The sequence below is a fragment of the Malurus melanocephalus genome, unplaced genomic scaffold (assembly GCF_030028575.1).
Source record: "Malurus melanocephalus ecotype Western Australia unplaced genomic scaffold, MMel_1.1 scaffold_279, whole genome shotgun sequence".
In the NCBI taxonomy this organism is placed as follows: domain Eukaryota; kingdom Metazoa; phylum Chordata; class Aves; order Passeriformes; family Maluridae; genus Malurus; species Malurus melanocephalus.
Genome location: NW_026623511.1, coordinates 417,369 through 441,166, shown reverse-complemented (window position 1 = coordinate 441,166; position 23,798 = coordinate 417,369). Strand labels below are relative to the sequence as shown.

The 23,798-nt window shown below is 46.8% G+C and overlaps 1 protein-coding gene across 1 annotated transcript in view; it reads left to right on the top strand.

Annotated features, from left to right (window-relative positions):
- The window catches only part of HYDIN (HYDIN axonemal central pair apparatus protein), a 43,005-nt gene that overhangs the window by 6,148 nt on the left and 13,059 nt on the right, over positions 1–23,798 (top strand). Inside the window, exons 4-5 of the mRNA XM_057376461.1 lie at positions 6,055–6,254; positions 17,497–17,680. Coding sequence (XP_057232444.1) covers positions 6,055–6,254; positions 17,497–17,680 — 384 coding nt within the window. The remainder of the gene's footprint in view (positions 1–6,054; positions 6,255–17,496; positions 17,681–23,798) is intronic.

The following is a 23,798-nucleotide window of genomic DNA, read 5'->3' as shown; positions in this document are numbered from 1 at the left end:
GTCTGATCTACTCAGCACTTCCATCAGACACAGCCCTACTGCCTCTGGCTGAGCTGCTTTCCCAGGCAGATGGGATTCACTTCCCTGCCTCACCCTGGACTGAAGCAGAGGTGAGTGTTTTCACACCCTCTGTTCTCCAGCCTTGTACCCGTGCTGTCCCTGAGGACACTGCCCTGCCCACAACCCAGCTGTGAGGCCAGGGGAGAGGAGGAGCTGTGCCGGGGCAGGGAGCCAGCCTGGCACAGGCACATGGAGCTCCAGGTGCCCTCAGTCAGCAGGAGGTTGGTGAGCTGCAGGTGACTTGGACAGAATCTGAAAGAGCCCCTGCAGGGCAGGTACAACCTGTGGGCAGTGACACCGCTGTGGCTGTGTTTTCATGCGTGTCACTGGTTGCTCTGGCAGCTCATAACTGCTCTGTGCCAGACACGCTGTGATTTTGCTTGGAGGTTTGAACATCAGTGCTGCAGCCCTGGCAGGTCTAATCTCAGTGCTGTTATCTGGAGGCTTGTTATTATGGGAGGAAGAGAGTCAGGCTGACTCTGCACCAACATCCTGCTACCTCTTAGCACTGTCCTTCACCTGAAATTCAAGAGGCAAAGGTGGAGGGAGCTCTGAGCCAGCTGATGTTTCACTGAGGCAAAAGTGTAGGACTTCTTTGGGTGCAGCTGTTTTCCCATCTTCCCTTTGCTGCTTAGACTTAGTTAAATGCTTAGTCCTATCCTCAAGCAACATGGATATAGAAACCCAAAGAGGAAATGCACGGCGTTCCCTAGCTCCCTGTTCTTTAGGAGGGACTGAGGAATTATTTAACACTGTTAAAATTTAGAGAAATAATTATGCTGGCCTAGGGCAGTTCTCTGTACCACCCAAGTGACACAAGAGCTTAATATCACAGAGGTAGGCTTTGCAAAGTACACTGCTGACTTTAAAATGTRATTTATTGGTATGAATTAGTTCTCATTTTCGGGGTGAAATAGGCAAATTGATACCCGTGAAGGGCAAAGTGCTGCACTTGGAGTTGAGAGGCAGCAGAGCAACATGTGAACATCACCACAGATAGGAGTAGGRTGAGATAACCCCCAGGAGCACTAATGTCCCATATCCTGTCCCTTGTCTTGCCCTTGAACTGGTGAGTGCATGGCACAGGGAGCTCTGCCAGCGAGAGGTTCTCTGCACAGCTTCACTGACACCCCTGGCTGGTTTGCTGAACTGGGCTTTGGACTTCTTGCAGGGGTTTTGTTGGGCATCAGGAGAGGGTTGTGTGCTGCTCAGCAAGGAGCACGTGAGGRTTTTTTACCGCAGAATCGGAATTTTGTGCGAATTGAACATTTTGTCTTGTACTTGATGGAGTGCGAGTCAGCGAAGTACCAAAGTGCTGTAGCTCAGCTAGAARCACATCAATAGCATGGGCAGGAGGTGCAGAGCACCTTGAAAACCCCTTAGCAAAGAGGCAGGCATTGAGAAACGGTTCTGAAACGCCACCTGCATGGGGCTCAAAGCTGCTGGCACACAGGATATATATGTGGTTTAGTTGTAGAAGGCTTAGGAGTGCCCCTTTGAACAGCTTYTACATCTCAGCTGCTCCACGATCCACAGGGATTATGGATGACCCAGTGACCTGGGCTGCAGGTACAAMCCCCTGTGTCATGGCTGTGGATGTTGCAGCTGGTTTATATAATTCTCTTGCTTTGAATCTGTTTCTTCCCTGGGGTAAGTCTGACTTCAGTGAAGTCACTCCTGATTCAAGGCAAAACTGTGGCTGAACCCTAAATAAAAGGACCATGTGAGTTGTTAGTGGCTGAAATGCCACTGTGATGCCACGTGCTGTTGTGCCCTTTCTTGACAAATGAGCAGCTTCCRATTGTCTTGCAGTCATTTGGGAATGTATCACACGGCTGGACTGTCAGAAAGGAAATGAATAGCTGACATGTCTCTTTGTTTATTGGCACTTGCATTATAAATATGAAATGCTAATGTTTCTGCTGGGCAACGTTTCCAATTAGTTCCTCTTGCTGCTTCTGATTTACACGTTCCCGTTTTATGGCTCCASTTGCCCAGCGTGGGTCTTCTCATGCCACCCTGTGTTCCCTGGTGTCTTTGCATTGTAGTCTGACAGTCTCTGCCTAATTGGAAACCATTATGGAACTGACTGGCAAATACCCAACAGGCAGGAATATTTACATTTGTGTGTCCTTCRGGCTTATTAATAGATTATCTGAAAGGAAGAAGGAAGCAGGAAGCACATAAAATCATAGCACAGCTTATTCTGTTCTGTYCTCTTGTTCTTTTCACTGTAGCAAGACAATATTTTTCAGGCAATATAAGTTCAATCTGTAAGGTTTGCAAAATTCATTGCTGATGCTCAGTGGAGACTGAAATATTGCTCACTGATTAATAGGAAAGATGACAGGACGATGAGTTACTGCATTACTGAAATTAACTCCTTTAAAATTCAGTCCAGCCCTGTTAGATGTTTTGTAGCACACAGAAGTTATTACAAACAGACTTTTAAGATGACTCTTGTAGGGAGGAAAAGGACAGAAGATGAAAGCAAATGAATGCACAGAATGAACSTGGAGAACAGGGACTGGTTTCAAAGACTCCTGTGAATTGGTAGCTGAGGGGGCAGGAGCAGGGGTAYCCCTTCTCCTGTGGAGCTCTCCTCACCCTTCAGAATCTCCTCTTTTTTAATGACACTTTTTTCCAACCTATATGATATCATGGTTTCAGCAGGGAGCTTTCCCTGCTTGACTTACTACATTACCTCATGCTACAAGGATCTTTTCATTTTCAAGTCATCTGCTGCAGGGAATTCAGTGAAGGATTTAGGATTGGTTATGCAGGATAACTGGCATCTGAGTCTGGTGTACTGGACAGGCATTAAGGTTGATGTCACTGTGATACCAATTAATGTTGGCCTGAGTCTGCAAAGGGCCTGGGAGCAGTGCTGGGTTWACGGTTGGAATTAATGATCTTCAAGGTCTTTTCCARATGAAACAATTCTRTAATTCTRTGAAATGACATCTGAGACAAGCARTTGGTTTATTTTCAGTGGCTRCTAATTCAAATGACAGGGGTGATATTTGGAAGGCCAGAGCTTGTAACTTATTGCTTATCAARGGGGAATAAGAGCAGAAGAATCATCCTACAGTCATCTGTATTTTCCTTGAATTTGAGAGAAGGGTTTTTGAAGGCAAAAGTGATATTTGCATGAAAATTGTAGCCTGAAGCTGTGTCTAAATAATCTTTAAAGCATAGAAGCTATGCACCCTCTTACTCAGGCTTATTTAAAAACCTGGTTTTAAATGGTCTGCTTAGGATTTGCAGAGTAAAGCAAGATTTTAAACTGGAGTCAAYTGTACCTCTGGGTTTTGTTCCAGAGTATTGTCCTGGTAACACAGGGCAGTGCTGCAGTGGAGAATTTGCAATCCTGTTCTCCAAAGGGAGGGCAATTCAGCTCCCAAAAGCTGAGTGAACCATGAGTTCACATCAGCAGGGACAGCCAGCCTCTGCCTGGCACTCCCATGTCTCCTAGGGTGTCCYCCTTTCTGGTGTGACACTGCTTTGGTGCAGGGACCCCTTTGTGGGGTAAGAGGCTGAAGGGTCAGCACACTCTGAAGTCTTTGGGTCATGCCTTGCTCTGGCTGCAGTGTCCCAGGAAAAGGGGCTCACACAACGTGCATGGCCATGAATGGGAGAGGCAGCGTTCTCCTCAAGGCTGTGGCTGCCTCTGTGAGGCCAAATCCTCCTTGCTCTTGTCTTGCCTTGGCAGACATGAAGTCCCCTTCCCCCAGCACAGTCCTGCAGTCCCAGTGCCCACCTCTGGCAGCAGAGCTGGGAATGGCTGCCTGCGCTGGCTTTTGGAGGGATTTATTCCTTGGGCTCTTATTTACACTGATGTTGATCCCCTCGCTTCTTAGAAATGACAATGACTTGAAAATTCCCTTTTGCTTCCCTCAGATACCTCCAGTTGTTGAAGTTTCTTTTCTCTTTATCCTGTACTGATCTGAACTCCTTGCATCCTCCTCAGTCTACCTGGCATCTGGAARGGAGAGATAACTGAATAGAGGATGCCAAGGCTTAAAAAGACACACAGCTTTCAATTGGATTTACAATGCCTTTGTTACAGTAGTGTGGCCAAAATAACAACAACCAAAAAAAGGTAAATAGCATTCTCCATTTGCTAATGCAGTTTCTGAGGATCTGAGCAGTCTGGGACGTGAAGTGCCCAGATAATAGGTGCTTTAAATTCCCATGGGCTGCCCGTAGCTTTTATTTTAGAGGGCTTAGGCTGCAAGATTGAGTGCAAAATTGCTAATTCAGAGAGACTTGCTGAAGATGAAACGCTCTCCTGAAATGTGATCTTCATCCTGTAGGTCGTTTGCTGCAGTTCCCTTCCTGGTATTTTACCTTCCAAATAGGAGAAGCAAAAGCACTTCTGCAATTTCAAGTGTGAATATTTGAAATGTCTAGGAAGAAAAAAAAGATCCTCCTTTATTCTTTTACCGTCTTGGATGTGACTGCAGCTGTTTGGGTGGCTTTAAACGGCTGCTGAGCAGATGGTTGGTAGGCACCGGGTGTTAGCTTTGGGTTAAAGCAGTAAGTGTGTGTCTGTGCCCCTTCTGGCAGCCTTAGGTCCCTTTCCAGGCTTGGAGAGGATGGGTATGGGAGTGGGAGGTCCCAGCMACTGAAGAATCTGTATCGGTTCTGGTTAAGGGAGTTTGCTGCTATGTGCAATTCCTAAATCAAATTGTCTGCTTGCTGCTTCAACAATGATAAAAATATCAAACGAGTTGAAAGCACCGAGGACAAAAGATCAGGACAGYAAGTGAGTGATAAGAGGCAGAGCTTTTATCAGCTCATTGATACAGGAGCTGCTGGAAGCGATGGCTCCTGGCTCCACAGCAGCAGCTCTACCTCTGATTTCAGCAGAGGCAAAGCAATGCTGCCAGCACAGCGATGCCATGTCATGCATCTGGTGATTGATCTGTTCATCCCTAAACTGAAATGGTTTTGGTGATTTGATTCACCTTTCTACTGCTAAATGCCAGACAGCTGCGGGGAGTGGGGCTGTCTGGCTTTTTCCTGAACAAGGCAATGACTGGGAATAGCAGGGCTTAGCTTGCTCCAGTAGGGATGCCTGAGGCTTTCCTGTTTGCAGTTCCATCCCATCCTTGTCCGGGCAGGCACCAAGTCACTCCTGGAGACCTTGAAAGAGAGAGGTGATTAAGGCATAGCCATGCAGCAGAGGCAGCAAAGTTATTGCTGTGTCCCCTGCAGCTGATGTGAGATGTAAAGGGGGACTGAAATTCTGCCACAGGAAGAGCTCTCTCCAAGTCTAGGGCAGAGCTGCAATAGGCTGCTGAGGGCAGGGCTGAAATTCTGAGTGATTTAAGCACTTGTCAGACATTGGCAGGAATAGTTTGGCATTGGGGCTGCCTCAGTTTAGTGAGGGGAGATGGCTCAAGTGGCTTTTTAAGGGTGAATGTCCCCAGCCTTGTCCCTATGGTGTTAAGGGTGGGGAATACACACACATCCCACACTCACTGGCATTAAAGTAGTTACTGTCTCCAGCTTGCTAAGTATTTCACCAAAAATGGCTGTTGATCCTGCATGTGGCMAAGTCCTTCTGAAAATGTACCAGAGCACCTCCTGCCAAGCTCCACCATCATCACTGTGTTTCTGGGATTGGAGTTAGTGTCATGGCAAACTGGGTTCTTAGTGGTGCCTTCAATACTCTGCAGTGGTGGTCAAAGCAAGTTCTGCTATTGCTGTAATCCACTACCTAAAATTCCTCTATTTTGGTGCCTCAGAAGCAAAGTATCAGATAATTTTGTCAGGTTCTGCTGTGAAAGCAGGTGAATCAATAGAGTTGTTTTTCCTTAGCAAGTTAACAGCCCTGTCCAAGTCATCCTACTGGAATGAAAGGTCATTGAGGTACAAAGTGCTATTAATTATTGAATGCTACTGTTAGGGTCACAGAACACAGAAGGTTTTCTTCTGCTATGGGATGGCACTAMATGTCCTGTGCTGAGACCGTTTCTTTTCCTGCAGGATTATTTCCACCAGCTCCTCTGCGTCACTGAAAGGGAAGAGATCATTGTGCCAATTCAGGCGATTGGTGCCCGAGCCTTCCTGGACTTCCCTGACAAGGTGGACTTCTCAGTCTGTCCAGTCAAGCACAGCACCCAGAAGGTTCTGCTGGTTCACAACCGCGGTAACCGGGCAGTTTGTTACAGCATCAGGACTCAGAGGTGAGGCAGCTCAGCTTTCCTCGTGCAAAACACCTTTGGGTGATGACAGAGATGGKAAAGAGCAACAAAAGGAACCAGAGCATCGGAGCTGCTGCCCTGCAGCCCTGGCTGGAAATGGGCAGGACGTGTGGGGGTTGTTGTTGCTTCTTGTGTTTTAAKCAGGAAGCGACCTTTGAGCTTTCTCTGTCCCAGATTTCCTGGAGAGTGCTGGAACATGTTGGTATTAGGTTTGCACCCTCCTGAGCACAAGCACCTCTGGAATGGTTACTCACCAGTGTCAGCCAAACAGACCCATTCTGTGGGAGGCCACAGGCACGTGGCTTTCCAGTGGTCCTCTCATGAGATGCCCAACGTGAGCTGTGTTGTGGACAGCCTGTGCTGTTCCTGTTAGTCAAAGCTGATCTGATTTCCTTTGTCATTTGAGGGCATCAGTCATCTCTTCTGTTTCATGGTGAACATTTCAAAGCCAGTTTAAATTTCAARCAGATGATTTAAATCTTTGAGTAGAMGCAGCATTTTTATTCTAATTAAGTCACTCCCAGTTTCTCTAAGATTTCTTTTTAAGTACGCTGAAGTTCTTGTGTTTCTGCTCTTTTTTTTTTCCTGTTTTTGTGTTAAATGTTTGTCATGTGTCATCATGAATTCTTCAGTGGGAGCTTTCTCAAAGGTTAAGCTCCTCTAATGCCTGTTCACTTACCATCTGCCTATTGCTATATGCATTGGTATTGCACAGGTGTATAGGAAATAGGAGAAATTTGGGGAATATATGAAAGGCMATTGGGCTGATTTAGAAGATAGAATCATAGAATAACTTTTGTTGGAAGGGACAACTGGAGATCATCTGAGCAAACACACTACTCAAAACAAGATCAGTGTCTGGGGCTTGCAAGGTGCCATTGGGAGATCWGGACCTGTAAAGGTTTAGATGTCTTACAAGAAAGCAAACATACAAAAGGACAGAGTTAAAAAAGCAGAAGAAAACAAGYTATTAAAAAACCCTTCAAAACCTTATCTTTTCTGCCTGTCGGGAGCAGTAGTGATTCATGGAAAGGGTAGATCTAATGGGACGAGAACTATCATAAGGAACAGCTCACAATTAATGGATGAGAGGCCAAAGTTTAGCCTGCCAGCTCCATCTCTTGGCAGTGGTTTTCATTTGGCTATTACAGTGTGTCAGGGATGTCTCCTTCACAGCTCTTCTTATCTGTGGCCTCAGGGAACAGATCGTGCCGTTGGCTGAAGTTCAGAGCAGTTAAGTTTARCCATGGAACTTGCATCTTTGGGTCTTGGAGAGCCAGGTCTGTGTGAGGGGTAATGAGTTCCTGCTGCAGCAGTAACAGAGGGGTCTGGTGGGTACAGCCTGGGAGGGGATGTAGGAGATGCAGGGGCTGATTTGCGGTTGGTTTCTCAGTCTTGAACATTCAGCCTTGAACTTGGCTGCACCCTCTTCTGATAATCTGAAAATAGGAAGTTATTTTCTTTCTCAGRCATCCCCTGAAGTCACCCCCTGGAGCGTTGCTCCCATCCTGCCATCTGAGGGCAGGAATACGTAGACAAAGGAGCAGGAGTATGAAGAGAATGAGATTGGGAAGTAGCACGGAAATACTGCCAGGAATTATCCTTAATGTCCCACATACCTTCTCTGTTTTGGCAAAATTTCTGACAAAAGAATAGGAAAAATAGGAAAAATAGGAAAAATAGTTCTGTGTCTTCCACACTGGGCACTAATCCCCCTGAGCCCCAGCAGAGACCTCCAGCAGTCCTGGCACCACCACTGGGGCACATGTAGGAGTAATCCAGCTTTGGGGCTGTGGAGCTGTGTCTTTCTTTCCCTCTCTGCAAAGTCTGAGGTCCAGCACATAAACAGTGCTGGCCCAGGGCTTCTCCACTAGCCAGTAGTGCTGTTMTCACTTGTGTTAATGGGAACAGGTCAGGCATAATTGCAGCAATAGCTCCTTAATGAGCAGAAACTCCACCATTTTCATCAGCTGTCACTACTGACATGTATAAAGTTCAACTTGCCCACGGCTCCAGTTGTACTCATTATTTTTGTATGTGTTGCCCTAATCATCATCAAACTCTGCAGAACATGTTTTTAAGGTGATAAGTTGACCAGCAAAGCACYAAGACCAAGAACCAAGACTAAGAACTTTTGCTTTCTCAGTGGGTCTGTACAAGAGCCCAAAGCCCATCAGCTGCTGGCCAGAAGTGTGTTTCACCTGAGCTCCCCCTAAGCATTGAAGCATTGAATTTTGTGTCTCAGCCAAGRGTTGTTTACCTGGTGRCAAATTCTAATTGCTCCWGCTGAATCCAAAGTGCACCAAAACATTTTCATCRTTATTTCCAACACATTGCATGGAGCTTGTCTGGTGGGCCAAGCAAACAGTTTTCAGCTTGGATGACATCCCAGAGCCCCAGATTGCATCACTGGTGAATACACAGAAATCTCCCRTTCAGCTCTCTTGATGTGCTCTTCTTAATGGTGCTTCATTTAGCTGGGATTGAATTCTTCAGGCTGTGAATGGRATCCTCCTTTTGGGTCTTGTTTCCATGTTATATTGTTCTAATCTTTGTTTGCACTCATTCAAAGTTTTGATTGCTGCTCCTCTTAGGGCAGCTTTCATTGAAATGCTGATAAAATATGTCTTTGYTTAGGCTAAAACAGGATGTTTTCAAGGTAAAAAATCCCAAACAACCACAGTGCAAATTAAATAATTAATCTTTGGTCTTCAAGRCTTTTGTTCTCCCTGTCTGATTTCCAGGCTGTAATCTCTCAGGACAGGTARTGCCCTGACATTTGTATCCCTTAAGGTGATGTTTATAGGTGGCAGGAAAAGAGAGATTCCTGAGGCAGTCAGTGTCAAGTTGTGTGTGCAAATAGTTCTTAACCCTCTCTGTGCTCTTCTCAAATCATCTTCTGATAGGATTGCTGGCAGTCAGACCCTTGAGCTTCATTGCAGAGAACTGGGGAACACACTGAGAAGAAAAAAACAAACACTGATGTAATGTCTGACGGGGAAGATGAGACACGAGATCACAGGGAAAATTAAGGCATTTTTAAAACAGCTCACTAGGGAGCTGATGGKGAGCTCTTCAGTCACCTGTGGAATGCAGTGAGTTCCATGGGATGTRTTAGAGTCACTGGGGCTTGGGGAAGCTGATGAGTAACTACTGCACTGGGTGTGCCTGACTGTCAGCAGGGGAAGCTGTGGCAGAGGCTACACAGCATTGCAAATGGGCCAAGGGGAATTGTCAGCTTGTTAGTGACTGYTCAGCTGCTGTGCTGAGCAGCGTGGGGCTGCCAGCTGAATATGAGAATGTTGTGATGCTGAATCCCTTCTGCAGTGAGCAGTGATGCCGGGTKTGGCTGAATCAGCTTCCTTTGGGATGTGAGGCCATCCATGCAAGGCTTGGTGGTGTGTTAGTGGTCAGTGTACACACGCTGGAAACTCCAGCCCTGGCTGATTATTGCTGTTTGAGGCTGAACAAGGAAATGTAGTGTGGATGTGCCGGCACCTGTGAACATCTCAGCTACCCACGGGGRTAAAGCATCTGAGAAAATTGCTGCCTTGCTCGGATATTCATCTGTGTTTTTGTGTAGATGTTGCAGAAAAAAACCTTTTCTTTTTCCTTAAGAACCCCCTTCCTACCAAGGGTCAYCATCTGTCTGGCAAGGCTGGTGTTGCAATCAGTGGCTTCCAGGAACTTGTTTGAGAAATGAAATGAAAATCCTATTGATTTAGTCTCTTGATCGAGCCTTTTCCTTTCTTTCTTTTTTTTTCTTTGTAAATCCCTCGATGGATGTGGATAGGCAGCAGGGTTTAACTGGGGCTTAGCTCCTGTCGCCTTGCATTTTACATTCCTGAGATCACTCAAACAAGTTCCTGAGTGCTTTCCATTTATATTGACTTCAGCCAGAAAGGAAGATATTCGATACTTACCTAATGCAGTAGTGAGTTGCTCAGGCATTTTTCTGAGCTGCCCGTGTTGTGCAGGGTACCAGGGTAGGAATACCAAAACCCTTTTCGGTTTGAAATCAGCCTTGTGTGAGTGTTTGAGGGGGTTCTGATGCTGCTGTGAGCATTGTTAATTTACTATTGAGATAAATTCATGGCAGCAGACCCTGAGCTGCCGCTGGCCACCACTGTGTTGTCCATCTTCATGCAACTCTCCGTGCACCCAGACAGACTGGTAAGACTTTATACCAAGTGCTCAGGGTGGTGAAACCTTCTGCTTCCAAAGGAGCAGCCTCTTTTGATGCCAGAGCTTTACTGGTGCAACAGATGAACTTTTTTTCTGTTTGTGTTTGGTGCAGGCAGCTGGTAGRAACTTTATATCCTGAGAGTTTTAAAAGATGTTGTTTCCTGTGTTACCTTAGGTGTAAGCCAGTKTGATGCTCCAGTTATTACAAGACCAAGCTTTACCTTGGATTAGAARGAATTTCAAAACTTTGCAGAGGGATTTTTTTTTCCTGCTGGTCACAGGTGGCTGTTGCTCCTTCTGCTTTTCCTTCGCTTGTGAGAATTCCCAGCAGCATGGCTGCTTCCTGTTGAACTTTTATGTCCTTGAGTGTTTGTTTCAAAGTGAGTTGAGGAAGTCAGTTATTGTAGGCAAAAAARGGTGTAAATAGCAGTTTGTGCAATTATATGGTGATTTTGTGTCTTAATAATAGGAGTGCTGCCACAGATGCAGGATTGGTACCTAATGCTTTATCCAGCTGATTGGTTATAGGCTTTTATAGTTCCAATTAATTAGCTTGATGGGTGAGCCTAATTGGTCTCCAAARTGCTCATTTCTGTCAAAACAGCTAATAGGTAACAACCACTTCCTGCCTTTGTTCCCCTTGTCTARAGCTGCTTGTAATAATGATTTTTATACTGGTTTAGATAAGGTTTTTCTGCTGCTTGCAAACAGAGTATGGCCTTTGTCCTCTCACCAGGGCCCTGTGTTTCAAGACAGATGGTCTGTCATTTTGAGGGTAGGTGAAGGGGAATAAAGTTTGTGCTTCATTTGCTCGAGGTTTTTTTGCACAGCTTTGTAGCTCCACAAATGTGTAACACCCCTCCTGACAAAATTCCTGCTAAAGCAACGTGCAGAGTTAAATGCATGAGCACAGACTGGGGGTTGTGTACTAGRAGGGCTGTTTGAAAGTTAAAACTCTCTTTTGGGCTCTTTTGTTCATCCCCAGGTATGCACAGAAACAGATTTTCTGTGAGCCCACAGAGCCCATTTTTAGCACATGAAGGATTTCTGGAAGAATGTGCAGAATTTCTTTGCAGGTCATCCTTGACCCAAGCTTGCTACTCCATCATTCCCAGAGATCACGAATATGTTCTTAAGTGTCGTTACCTGTGGATGTGTTTCAGGGCAGAACTGCCCATTCATTAGATTCCTCTCCTCGTGGATCAATCAGCATCTGCTGAGAAGCAGGAGAGCAGCTTGAAGGGTGATTGATTTATTAAGTGCTGTATCGAGTCTGTCTTTGCCAGACCATTAGAATGAAAGCAGTGTTTTCCCCAGGGGCCAGAAGCAATGTTTCAGCCAGGCAGGTACCCCAGTGTATCATTACTGTGGCAGCAATAAAGATTAAAAATGGCCCCTGGTACCCTGGCCTGCAGCAGTGGTGTCTTTCATCATCCCACGGTTCTGGTGTCCTTTCCAGTATATTCTGGAAGGCTCCTTCATGCCAGGCAGAACAAAGGCCCCGTGCTGGCTCCCAGATATTCCTGTGCTAGAGTCTTTCATCCAGCGAGACACACAAAGCTCTTCCTAGGCACAGTGCAGAGGAGATAATGGGGAGGACTTGGCGGCGCAGTGAGGAGCCTGATTGAAAATGAGTWGACTTTTTTCATGCCAGAGAGCTTTTATCATGTCTGAAGAGCCACAGCCACTCCTGTGCCCACTGCTGCCTGGTCTGGCTTTCCATCTCCCAYTTCATCCCCATCAGTTTTCTTGTGATTCCTCACAATGCATTTGGGTAGAGCCCCTCCTCTTGCAGTGTGCCTCCTGAGATCTGTGGGTGCTTGGCTGAGGCTTGGGCCATGTTGGGAACCTCTGATCATTAACACCAGCAATGCTGATGATGAGGRTGCTTTGAGGTTTGTTAGAACCTGGGAACAACTCAGCTCATAGAAGAGATCACAGCAAGGCCCAGTCTTCTGAAAAACTGGGCAAATTAAATTTAAGTTGCTGTCTGTAATAGCCAAATATTCCAACTTCGACTGTCATGCACTCCTAAAAAGATGTAAAATCCAAATACAGCAAAGAGGGACTGATAGGGACGAAGGAAAGACAGCCTCAGAAGATGAAATGAGCAGGGGCTGTTTTATTTCTATTTAATCAATCTGGCTACCAGCTTTCAGGCATTTAGAGCAGTAGTTGATGAAGGAAAATACTRGCTGTTGGATCATAGGAAAATGTTCTTCATAAACCCTGGAATTTGTTTTGAAATCTTGTTCAAGGGTTTGCTCATCCAGTCATTGAGATATACTTTCAGGCTAAACAAAATCTGTCTTTCTATTTAAGAACAATTTGTGCTGCTCTGAACAGTATTCCCTTCTGCACCAGGCTGATCATGTAGTACTATAAGAATTCAGAGAGGTACTATAAGAATTCTAGCTTTTCTCTAGATTCCCCCTTAGTGTTGTTACAGAGGATGACCCAGGGCTCGACTGACCGCTCAGCCAGGCTTGGGGTGGCTCTGGGGGCTGACCCTTCCTGCCAGACACAGTCACTGCCATTCCAAAATGTTCCGAGCCATGCAACATCCAGTCTCTGGCAGCAGCAGCCTGCTGTGATGCCCTTGCAGTGCCTTTTCCAGGGTCAATGTCCCTGGAGCAGTCGGCTCCACAGCTCTCTGCAGCCTAAGCCTAAGGCACGGGGCAGCTTGTGGCCAGGGCTGAGGTGCTCACCCCTGTGGAGGGTCCAGATCAGAAATGTGTGGGAGCAGCAAGGATGGGGCCTCATTATCTTGGGGGGCAGTGAAAAATGATCACAATGTGCTAAGATACCTGTGTCCATAGTCGTGCAGCAGGATGATGGGATAAACACAGTGGTGTTTCTGCTGTGTCAGAGCCTCATTCAGGAGGCACAACTCAAAAAACATGTGCTCTACTGCCGTATCAAAAGTCTGGGTTTGAATTTCAAGTCCAGGCTTTGCTTTGCCCAGGTTGTAGAAAGAGCTGTGTCCTGCCATCTGTAGGAAATGTATCCAGAGGATGTAAGGATGAGAGAATTGACAGCCTGTAATAAGATCATGCTGTGTAAATAACGATAGGGCAGATCCATCTAGATTCAGTAAATGTGCTTTCATGGCAGCAGAGCAWCCCAAGCTGCATACCATGGACATTACCCTGTCAAGTGAAATGCCTCGTGCTGAATYGCTGGTACAGTACAGAAATTTATTTTTTAAACATATGTATTAAACAACCAAGAGTCTTAAATGAAATGTCACATTTAATTTGGCACCCAAGATGTGAAGCCTGCAGCTGCCCTCAGCCAACCCCAACAGCTCCACTCTCTGTGTCAGTTCCTCTGTGTGGCAGAAAGACCTGCAGCATCCTCCTGACTCCCTGGCATCCGTGCCTGCTCTCCTGTACCCRGCCATTTGTGGGGGTATAGATTCAACACGTGCCAACTGCTTCCCTGTGTGGTACAAGGTGCTCTGGCAAAGCCTCCAGCCTTCACCAGAGCCCTCGGTGCCAGCAGCCAGGAGTGTCAGGGTGGCTGCAGCCCCGGCTCCTCTCCAGGAGCGCCGCAGTCGGGGATGTTCAGCAAAGCGTGCAGAGACAGGCAGAGCATCTGCTTCCTCCCTCCTGGGCTCTGGAGTTGGCGTTTTCCTGAGCTGGAGGCTTTAGTCTCATCTTTGTTTAATAGCTTCTGATGATTTTATCTTCCAAGCATCAGTCCAGTTGCTCTCTGTGAGTCTCTACAGCCTCCCACAGCAGWGTGTTCCAAAGGATATGGGATATTYCCTTGAAGAGTGCTACTACTTTGGTGTAATTTCTGACCGATAAYATTTTCAGGCTCTTGGGTCCCTGTTTGATGACAAATCATGACAAATTTTTCCTTATTCCCATTTTCCAGGCCGTTCATGCTATTGCAAACCTCTCCTATCCATTTCCTCTTCAATTTCTAGGTTGAGAAATCCCATTCAGTCTTCATATAGAAGCTGCTCTGTTCTTTTAACTTCCTTTCTGCCCTTCTTTATTTAATTTGAAATGCTTCAGCTTGTTTTTTGAGATCAGAACAATCCCAAATRTTTCAAGATTGATGTGGCCAYGGGTTTAGGCAGGGAGATAATGATAGTTTTCATGGTGTTCATTTTGTAGTGGTTTGTCATCTTGAATGTTGTAAAGAATCGAGTCGTGTTTCCTCACCTGTCCTCCTGCCATGGGCTGTCACTTCACTTGTTCTTTGGGGTCCCCCTTTTCTGCCTGCATGCTCCCAGGCATCCTTCCTTATCARCAACAAGGGATCAGGAGGGACAGGAGTGCCTGSAGGAGACCCTGGACAGGCTGTGACWYCTCAGAGTCACCTGAATGACTTTGACGCAGAATTMCCTGTGATATGAGTGGGTCACCTGAGCAAATCTGAAAATCTCTCTGTAAATACTGTCACCTTGGGGACAAATCTCTACAAACACACTCAGATATAAGTGCTGAAGGTGGTGTCCAGGACATCCTCACACAGCTATGGGGATGTCTTAAGCGTGCTGATCCATGAAACTGCTCAATCAGCTAAAAGCTGTGACAATTTTCTTCTGGTCATACACTGGAGTAATGTCATTGCCTGCTTCCAGTGGAAGGCTTTTGCTGCTCAGGAAGTTGAGGCTCAACTGAAGCTGAGGTGAGTTTGAAAGGTGTATTTCAGTGAGATACCCTGCCCAAGGGTAAAATTAATGTATGGCTTCAGAAAATATTGGTGCTTTTAAACGGTTTAGGGCAAGTAAACCATCCCAGACATCAGGGTATGTGAAACAGGGGAATGGAGATCAGCAGTTCCCATTCCAGTTCCATTACACTCCAACTGAGGATGATGTTTTGGGGAAGGGTTGATTGCAGTAACTGGATTTCCTCAGAGAGCAAATTTGTGTTTGTGGAAGCCGCACACCACTGGAGTCCAGAGATCTCTGGGCTACAGAAGATCCGCAAGGCTGTGTCAACACTCCTTACCTGGCTCTGTCCTGAGCAGGAGGACTGAACACAGCTGCCACTGGCTCAGCTGTTGTGGTGCTCACTGCAGCTTTGACAAGATGTCAGGCTCCTTTCCAGTGCTCTGCAGGGCAGGGGCCTTCACTAGCCCAGATGGTGGAGGCCATCCTGCTACAGGATGTCAAACAGCCCTTCACTCTCCCCGTTTCAAGCACAATGAGGAATTTCTGCCCTTCCTTTAGAGACTGGGGAGTGTTTGGAGGTGGAGGGATTGGCAGGGAAGCAGGGGTTGCACAGGGCTTGGAAGTGCATTTGGCTTGGGCATTTTGGTCTTCATGGTGGTGAGAGATGGGGCTGTTTCTTCAAAGGGTGTGTTTGGGGAAGCTTTGAAATTCCCCCATTTCAGACAGTAGAGAAACACGTACAGCCCAGGGGGATGAATTGAAAATGACACTGAAAAGCTTGGGTGATTCAGGGAGTCCTTGTGTGACTTTTCAGACTTGGATGGATGYGGGTTCATAGGAGTTACTCTGAACCCAGAGCTGATCAGGAAACTGCCTCAAACTGCAGCACTTTTTAAGGGCTTCTGAGCAAATAAAGTTCAACGTAATTAGGTCAGAAATGCCTTGCAGGCTAAAACTAGTTTTCCACTGTTCTCTATTTAATTACACAGTGTCTGACTTCCATGTAAGCTCAGTGTGTTAAAAGAATATCTCACAACCTTCTCTGGATACTTCCCTGGACCATTCTTTTCCCATTCCTTCCCACCTGCCTGTCTCAGCCTGGACTCTGAGTGATCCTCTTTCCCCTCAGAAATAATCAGGTTTCCCCACAGCTAAGTTTGACCAGACTTTTTTCCCACCTTAACTTACTTTCATGCCAGTTTGTGTCCTAGACTTTGACCAGGATGTTCTTCCTTACTTACAGTCTTAGGGATGGTTGTAGCTCCAAGGCCACTGTCCTGCTGTCAGAGAGGCTTTTGAGATCTCAAAGCAGAAAGGACTTTCACGAGAGGAAGCAGTGCAGGATCCTGTACTGGGAGGGCACCCCAAAATGCCTGATCATGAGAAGGTCTGTGCAGGAGTTTGCTGTTCCTCCCTCGTGCAGGACTTTCTGGGATGTCATGGTGGAATTATTGTCTGTTGACGGTCGAGGGTCACTCATGCCAGTGGTGAGGACTCTCCCCATGCCTGGCAGTGTAGGTCAGCCATGGAGAGACATTTCCAATCACGCTCTGCAGGGAGCAGCCACAGCGAGTATTTTTGCTGCTGGTGACAGTGTTAGCCCGAGGCTCTGTCTGTGTGCAGCTGGTAATGTCCATGACTGTATTTCCTCTCTAATTGTATTTGAATTGGGCTGGGTGATGATCACTGTCCTGCTTGTGCTGCACTCCCTCGATTCACTCCATATGGAGTTTCCACTCGTCCCCCCAGTTGTCACCTGCTGGTTCTTCTTGGCCAGGGGACTGGAGCGTGAAGGGGGGACGGTGACCTGCCAGCTCAGAAGCAACTGTTTTGTAGCAGTGCTTGCTTCTCATCTCTTAGTTGTGATCTTTAAACACTAAAGTGATTTCTGCTGCAGCTACCAAGTAAAGGAGAGCTGGTGGAGGGCAGTGCAAGGAACAGGGCAGATGGAATTTGCTTATCCCTGCAGGTTCAAAAAGGAAGGAACAAAAAGTGATGCTGATAACTTGCAGCTGAAACTCAGCTTCTTCTTGCCTTCCCAAAGAAGTCCTGCAGTGGGTACTCCTTGATCTTTATCTGCCTCCCATGAGCAGCTCAGTGACAGGAAAAGCCCGGTGGTTGGTGGATTCTCCCTCAGTTGTGGCAGTGGCTTTGAGCCAGGAGGTTCTCTTGAGGGCTTCTGCCTTTCAAAACCTCTCTTGAGCTTGTAAGTGTGGAGTAAAACTACCAGTGAACAACAAGCGATCCTCTGATCCGTTTGGGACCCTGTGGCTCGGRCTCAGCCCCTTGCTGAGGAGCTGCTGCTGCTCTTCCACAAGTGCTTTGCTGCTCCTGCACTTCCACTTCTCTCTGCAAATGTGTGGCTTAYTRAACAACCTGCTGGGTTTGTCTCTCCTGTGGCTGCAGGYACTACCACAGGCTGAGTCGGCAGGAAAAGGACAAGTTGTATGGTTTTCTGAAGGGGAGCAGAGTGGACACCACTTGCAGAGAACGCTTTGCTCTGCTCTCCCGCACCCTGCGGAGAGAGAGGGCAAAGGTGAGAGAGGACCCCATGCTGTTCAACAGTGACATTTTCTTGMTTGAGCCGAAGGTAAGTGATAGCTGAGCACCTCCCTTCCTGCTTCTCCTCCTATTCCTCCCTGAATGAGGTCACTTGACAGATCCCTGCTCAGCTGGCTCTGTGTGCCGAGAGAGAAATGATTGGGATTCTGGTGAGGCCAGAGAGGTGGTTGAAAAATCATTTGTGCCCTGTGGGCTCCTGGCAGGGATGGGAGCCTGACAAAGCCGAGCTCTGCTGCAAGGGCTGACATCGAGGGCGCTCCGTGTGTGTCCTTGCAGTGTCCAGAGGGATCAATTATTGTAGGTAAGGACACATCTTACACATGGCATTTGGGGACTAACAGAGACTGCTGGAGCACTGTCAGGTCACATATTGACCTGAAGCATGTACTGGTTTTCTGTGGAAAGGAGGCCAAATTCTTCCTAAGGTTACTCATGGAAATGCCAATTCCTTCCTGTAACCTGGACTGAACTATGTCCGAGTCTCCTTTCCAGTGTCATTTGTGATCTTGGACACCAGGCTGGCAGGTTTAAATGGATTTTTCTATTGCACACAGGGACAGAAGATATTTTTTTCTGTTTATGCAAGCAAGCCACCACATCCTACAATGAGCCAGAGCCCAAATTCTGAGGATTTGCATGGTGTGAGATGAAGAATGCCTACTGTCTGTGCAGTACAAAATCCCTTTTCATCTTCGAGTAAACCCTAGAATAATCCCAACCTCTGCTTTCTTTTAAAAAAGGTTTAAACACTTTTTTGTTTCCGAGGAAGGGGATCATGTTCTCTTCTTGTTTACTCCTATAGCCTGTTGAAGGCCAAGAGCCACCAGTGTAAGAACAATGCAAGTTTCASACCACTGCTGCTAACAGAAGCATGATGTGACCAAAAGCTTGTGTCAGAGCAGTAGGAATATTGCAGAGAGGAGAGCTGCTCAGCTGAGCATTAAGAGCATCAGGTGGTGTGCTGAGCTGATTTTGGAGTGTTTCCCCAGGTTCCTGCTTTTCCCTACAGTGGGGCTATTTCTCCCCAACAAGCTTAACCTCCCCTATGCTCCTGAAGTGCACTAAGGTGAGCTCCACAAGCCTGGCTGCCCACAGTAAAGTCCTGRTACTCCATCTAATGATGGACAGACTTAAAGCATGGTCTGGCCTCAAATCTTGAGTGGAAACTCTTCCTAAATGGCTGGTTTAATGCTACATGGTTTGCTCTAGGATTGAATGTAAGTGGGCTACCATCTTCTCTTTTGTCCAGCATTATCAATCTTTTAATTTCCTTTAATGCCATTATTTMTGGAACAGTTGGCTTCACAGTTGGAGTTTTGGTCCTCTCTCCCCCTGCTCTGGCATATAGGTGTCTTTACATCAAGTGATAGTATTTTCTTTACCAAATGCAGAATCTAAGATTTCAATGCCACTGACTTCTACAACCTTCTCTCTGGTGATGGCTCTGTACCTTTCAGTTTGGACAGACACTCTCCTTGCACTGCCACRTCCATTGCCTGGAGAGGCCCCCAAAGCTGGGACCTTGCTGCCTCTGACCTTCTGTCCAGCAGTGGCTGCTCTCTTCTTCCTACCCATCACCCATGATAGGAGCACCCTATAGAAAATCAAAGCCTTGTGACAAGTAACTGGAGGAAATAATTGCTTCCAGAAATTCAGGAGCTGGTGGAGGGGTGGTAGTCTTGGAAAGGCTTTCTTGGCAGAGTGGGTTTGCAGGGCTTGTGCAGAAGCTTTGCTCTGTGGGCCATTAGCTGCCAGTATTTTCAGGTGTTGCTGTCTCTAGAAGCTGCAGCAGGTCACTGTAGTCTSTATAGGGTTAACTCACTGGCAAAAATTCTAACAAAAAGAGTAGGCAGGGATTTTTGGGATCGCCATGTGACCATGAACATTTTGAGCATCCATCCAAGCCTGTGGGAAACAAACTGTTATGCAACTCTGACTTGCCRAGCACATCTCAAATTGTGTTTTATTTTTGCAAATCCACATGATGGGTCAGCAGAAGCAGCTGTGCAAGAAGCCCAGGTGGCTACCAAAGGAGAAAGTCCTTGCTTTTTGCTGCATCCTCCCCACCACAGCTTAGCTGTAAATCACACTGCAGACACGTGGGAGCTGACTCCTTGGAAATAGAAACCAGAGGAAAGGGAGGACAAGGATTTGTTACCAAGGATTGCCCTGACCTTGACGAGTCATCACTCTCCTGTCATTGCCTGGTCGTGACTCCCCAGTGTCATGTGTTAACTCAGAAATGATGGAGGTGGTCTTCAAGATGGCTGGGTTAAGGGCCTGAGGCTGGCTCAGGAGACARCAGTGTTGTTTGTTCCTGCAAATCTCCACCTCAGCTGGGGAAACTGGTCCCCATCCAAAGGAGAGGTAACTGCTGAGCACTTCAGTGTCTGGCAGAAGGCACCATGTCCAGTGGGAGCTCTGGTCCATCCCACAGCTTGCGGTGGGTTCAGTTATTTATGGAAAGAGGCAGATGTTAGCTTTGGCACTGCCTTTCTCTSAATGCCCTGAACTAACAGGCTGCTCTTGGGTGCCATTTCAGTGCTTCTATTGCCAGCTCTGTCTTGTTTTTCTGTTTGCTCCGACAGTGATTTCCTTTCTGTGGATTGCCTTCCCCCTCTGCCAAACTGAGGAGGTAATTTGGCCAAACACTGGTGGTACCCAGCTTTTCAAAACAAGCTTTTTCTTATCTGAGCTTGTGGAAATCCAGCAGGTTCTCATCATTTAGGGGCTGAGGGAAGGGAAACGGGATCCACATGTATTTCTGGTCGCACAGAGATCACTTCTGTAGCTGTGAGTCACGGTGAGCTGGTGAGCTGACCCCTCCTGTATTGCATCACTGGATGCTGTAGCGAAACCAGGGAAAAACAGCTGGAGATTTTGTGCTGTCTCATCATCCATTGCACCATCTGTATTTCGGGCCACCTGTCTGTGGCAGCCTGGTGGAGGCTGACGTGGTGCCAGAAGCGGTGCACTGTCATGTTCATCAGCTCTGCATAGCTTTACTTCTGTCCTGGTTAGCATCCACAGCAGATTTCTGTGCTTTGGCTCAGTGGCCATCCCACAGAGAATGTGCCAGCCCAGGCTCTGAGGTGTCCTGAGGCTCATACACGTGTAGATGTAGTCTGCAAGGGAGGCTAATGAGACATATCCTTTGGACTAGTAGTTCTTTGTATCCTGTGGGGAGACAGGCATTGAGGAACCTCTTCAATAGCCTATTTTAATTTCCCAGGAGAAATATCTAACAACATTTTCTAGTTTTATAGTCTGACATACTGCAGTAATGAAAGGAGAAATGGCAAATTTTTCCAGAATAYGTTATATCTTCAAAGAATTTGGTTGAATAGTACAGAATAGTAGACTGTGTGTAACTGATTATTTTTTCTTACCCTCCACCTTTGGAGTCAAATGCCCTGGCTTACAGTTTCCCTGACACTACAGGGAAGCTCTCTGTGATGTATTGCTGAAAGTTTCCATCCAAATACACTGAATCCTGCAGAATGGTGATTTGATCTCAGGAGCTCAGGAATCTTGAGTTTGTAACCGGTTTTCTTGGAGCAAGGATATGAGTGCAGGGCTCCAGTGTCCACTGCTGCAGTTGGGACAGTTGCTGCAAGTCACTTTAGGGGCTCAGGCACGCAGTTGGTCTGTCTGGCTGCCAGGACTTAGTGGGGGAAGATGTGAGTTTGCCAGCCTAGTCCTGTTCACCCACCTCAGCTCAGTAGACAGTGACCAGAACAGGACAGATGATGTGGACACAGTTCACAGCATGACAGAGCTGTCACAAGCATCAAGCACAGGCTGGTTATCATTTCCCACCCTTGTCCCTGCCTTCTGGCCCTGCACCCCCTTCCCAGGTTCCCTGCCCTGCCAGGTCTGTCCCTTTCCTTGCCTCTTTGATATATTGCTATTCCTGTGCTCCCAAGCAGTGGGGTAAGATYCCTGTGTCAGTTATATTTCTGTCACAGATGTGCTGGCCTTGGCATTTGACAAATCCCAAAGTCAGCTAAACTCACTCAGCTAGAACAGAGYACTGTTGTTAGCAGATGCATATTCATCAGGCCAATGGTTCTTTTTAATTTTCTTCCTCTCCTGCTTAGCTTCATTTTTGCTTATGAATTGTATTACACTTGCTTCCATTAACAGGAGATGTATTGCCTCTGTCAGCCTCTGAGTAATAACCAAACTGCCCCAGTGTCCACAGGGCCAATAGATCTGATGGYAGCACATAAAACAGACCCAGTGAGTGCCATCAGCTTGAATCCAGTAGGAGGAACAGCCAAACAGCACTTTGTGAGATAGTTGACCTGAAGGACTGATAGTGCTGTGTTWAGCTCCAATAAGTTTTGCTTTCTGGCCTTGGTGGAAGGAGGGATGCTCTCTGAATTGCTCAGTAGTGACTTGGCTCTGAGACCTTGTTCTTGTTTCTTTGAACTTGGCTTCAGAGTAGCCAGTGTTGCACTAAAGGATGATGTAGTGTAAAATCTGAAAAAGCAGAGTCATGTTTTACACCAAGATCCCCAGGTCTTGCAAGAAGTAACACAGTCCCAGGAAACTGGATGCTCAGTTTATGGCAGGCACTGTCTGACAGCCAGCACAAACTCTGAGGTGCCTGTCCCTGGTAATCTATTGGTGCACAGCCCTCATAAGCCTTGACAGCAGGACTACAGTCACATCCTGGCATCAGTTTGCATCCTCAGCATYGCTGCTCCTGTCCTGTCTCATTCAAATACCTTCTCCCCAGTTTGCTGTCTGGCATGTGAGTCTCTACAGAGCAAATGGAGGCTTTTCCTTGGGCTGATCTGGGTGGCATTTCTAACACTTGGGCTCATTTCTTTCCTACTTGTTGCTCAACTCCCCTCGCTTTTACTCCAGCCATATGTTTGGGTTTTAAGGCTCAGGATGTGCTCTACTCCCCTGCTTTTCACCCCTCTAGAAGATGAAGACCTCCAGCATCATCATTGCCCCTGACATTTCGTTAATGGCCTTCCCCAGTGTATCAGCAGGGATTGTTTGCAGAGCTGATGGTGCTGGCAGGCCTGGCAAGGCACTGTGCAGGRGCTAAATGAGAGCTGGCTGCAGCTCTCGGGGCAGAGGCCACAGCAGCTGCAGYACCAAACCGTGCCATGGGCAGCTCAGCCCAGGCAGTGCCTTTAAGAAGTGCAGAACACCATGGAGATGAGGTGAGCTTTCAACTCCAGCTGTTGAGCTTGAAGCAAAGGCAAGCAGCTGCCTCGTGTATCCCTCTGCCCAGGGTGAGAGCACTGAATTCAGGCTGTTAAAAACACAGCGAGCAGCTGGGTGATGAGCAGYGGTGAGTTATTAGACTCTAATTAGCCAAGCCATGGAAATGATCATCCACGTGTTTCTTCTCAGTGCTGGGCTTAGGCTCCAGGTGTTGTAGCAGGGCTGTTTTTTTGGAGCAGCCCAGATGCTTTTTATCCCTGTCAATCCTAAATCACTCTCTGGGTGCTGGTGAGTCCATGGAGCATCTCAGTGGGACCTGAGGGGTCTGATGTCTCACATGCTGAGTGTGGGCTGCCAGCTGATGTTCCTCAAGCGAGCATGTTGTTGGATAGTAAGGCTTTATCTTCATCCAGTAGATGCTGGGTAGAAACATCTGATCTAGCAAATGTGTTTCCTCCAGGTTTTGAGTAAAATCCAAATGAATTAATTCTTTCAGACTTCCCTTTCCTTCTTATTGGTTTGTGGGTGTTTGAAACAGTTTTGGTTTTTTTTCTCCCTGTCCTTCATTCTGTTAACTCTAAGCAGGCTGTGCATTAGCAAATTGCTTGCAGCTGCACCCCACTGACTTCCTGGGGGTGCTGTAATTTTGAGATTTGAGTGCTAAGTCGATGGGCAGTATTATAGTTATTTAATATCTATGCTTCAGGAGAGCTGGAGGCTCCGGTCAGTKCAAGACTTTTGGACAGAGTAGTCAGGACACCCAGCAGCAAGCAGAATCAAAGCCTCACTTCACTGGTAGAAAAAGTAACTGTTGTTTTTGTCCCCTTCTGTAAGCTAAATTTTTCATTCCTTGTGAAATGTTATTACAGTTATCAGAGGTTCATGTATTTATGTTAACAAGTGCATTAAGAAACAGTTCTAATGCTGGAGTTTGAGAAAATTAAGTTTTGCTTTTTAAA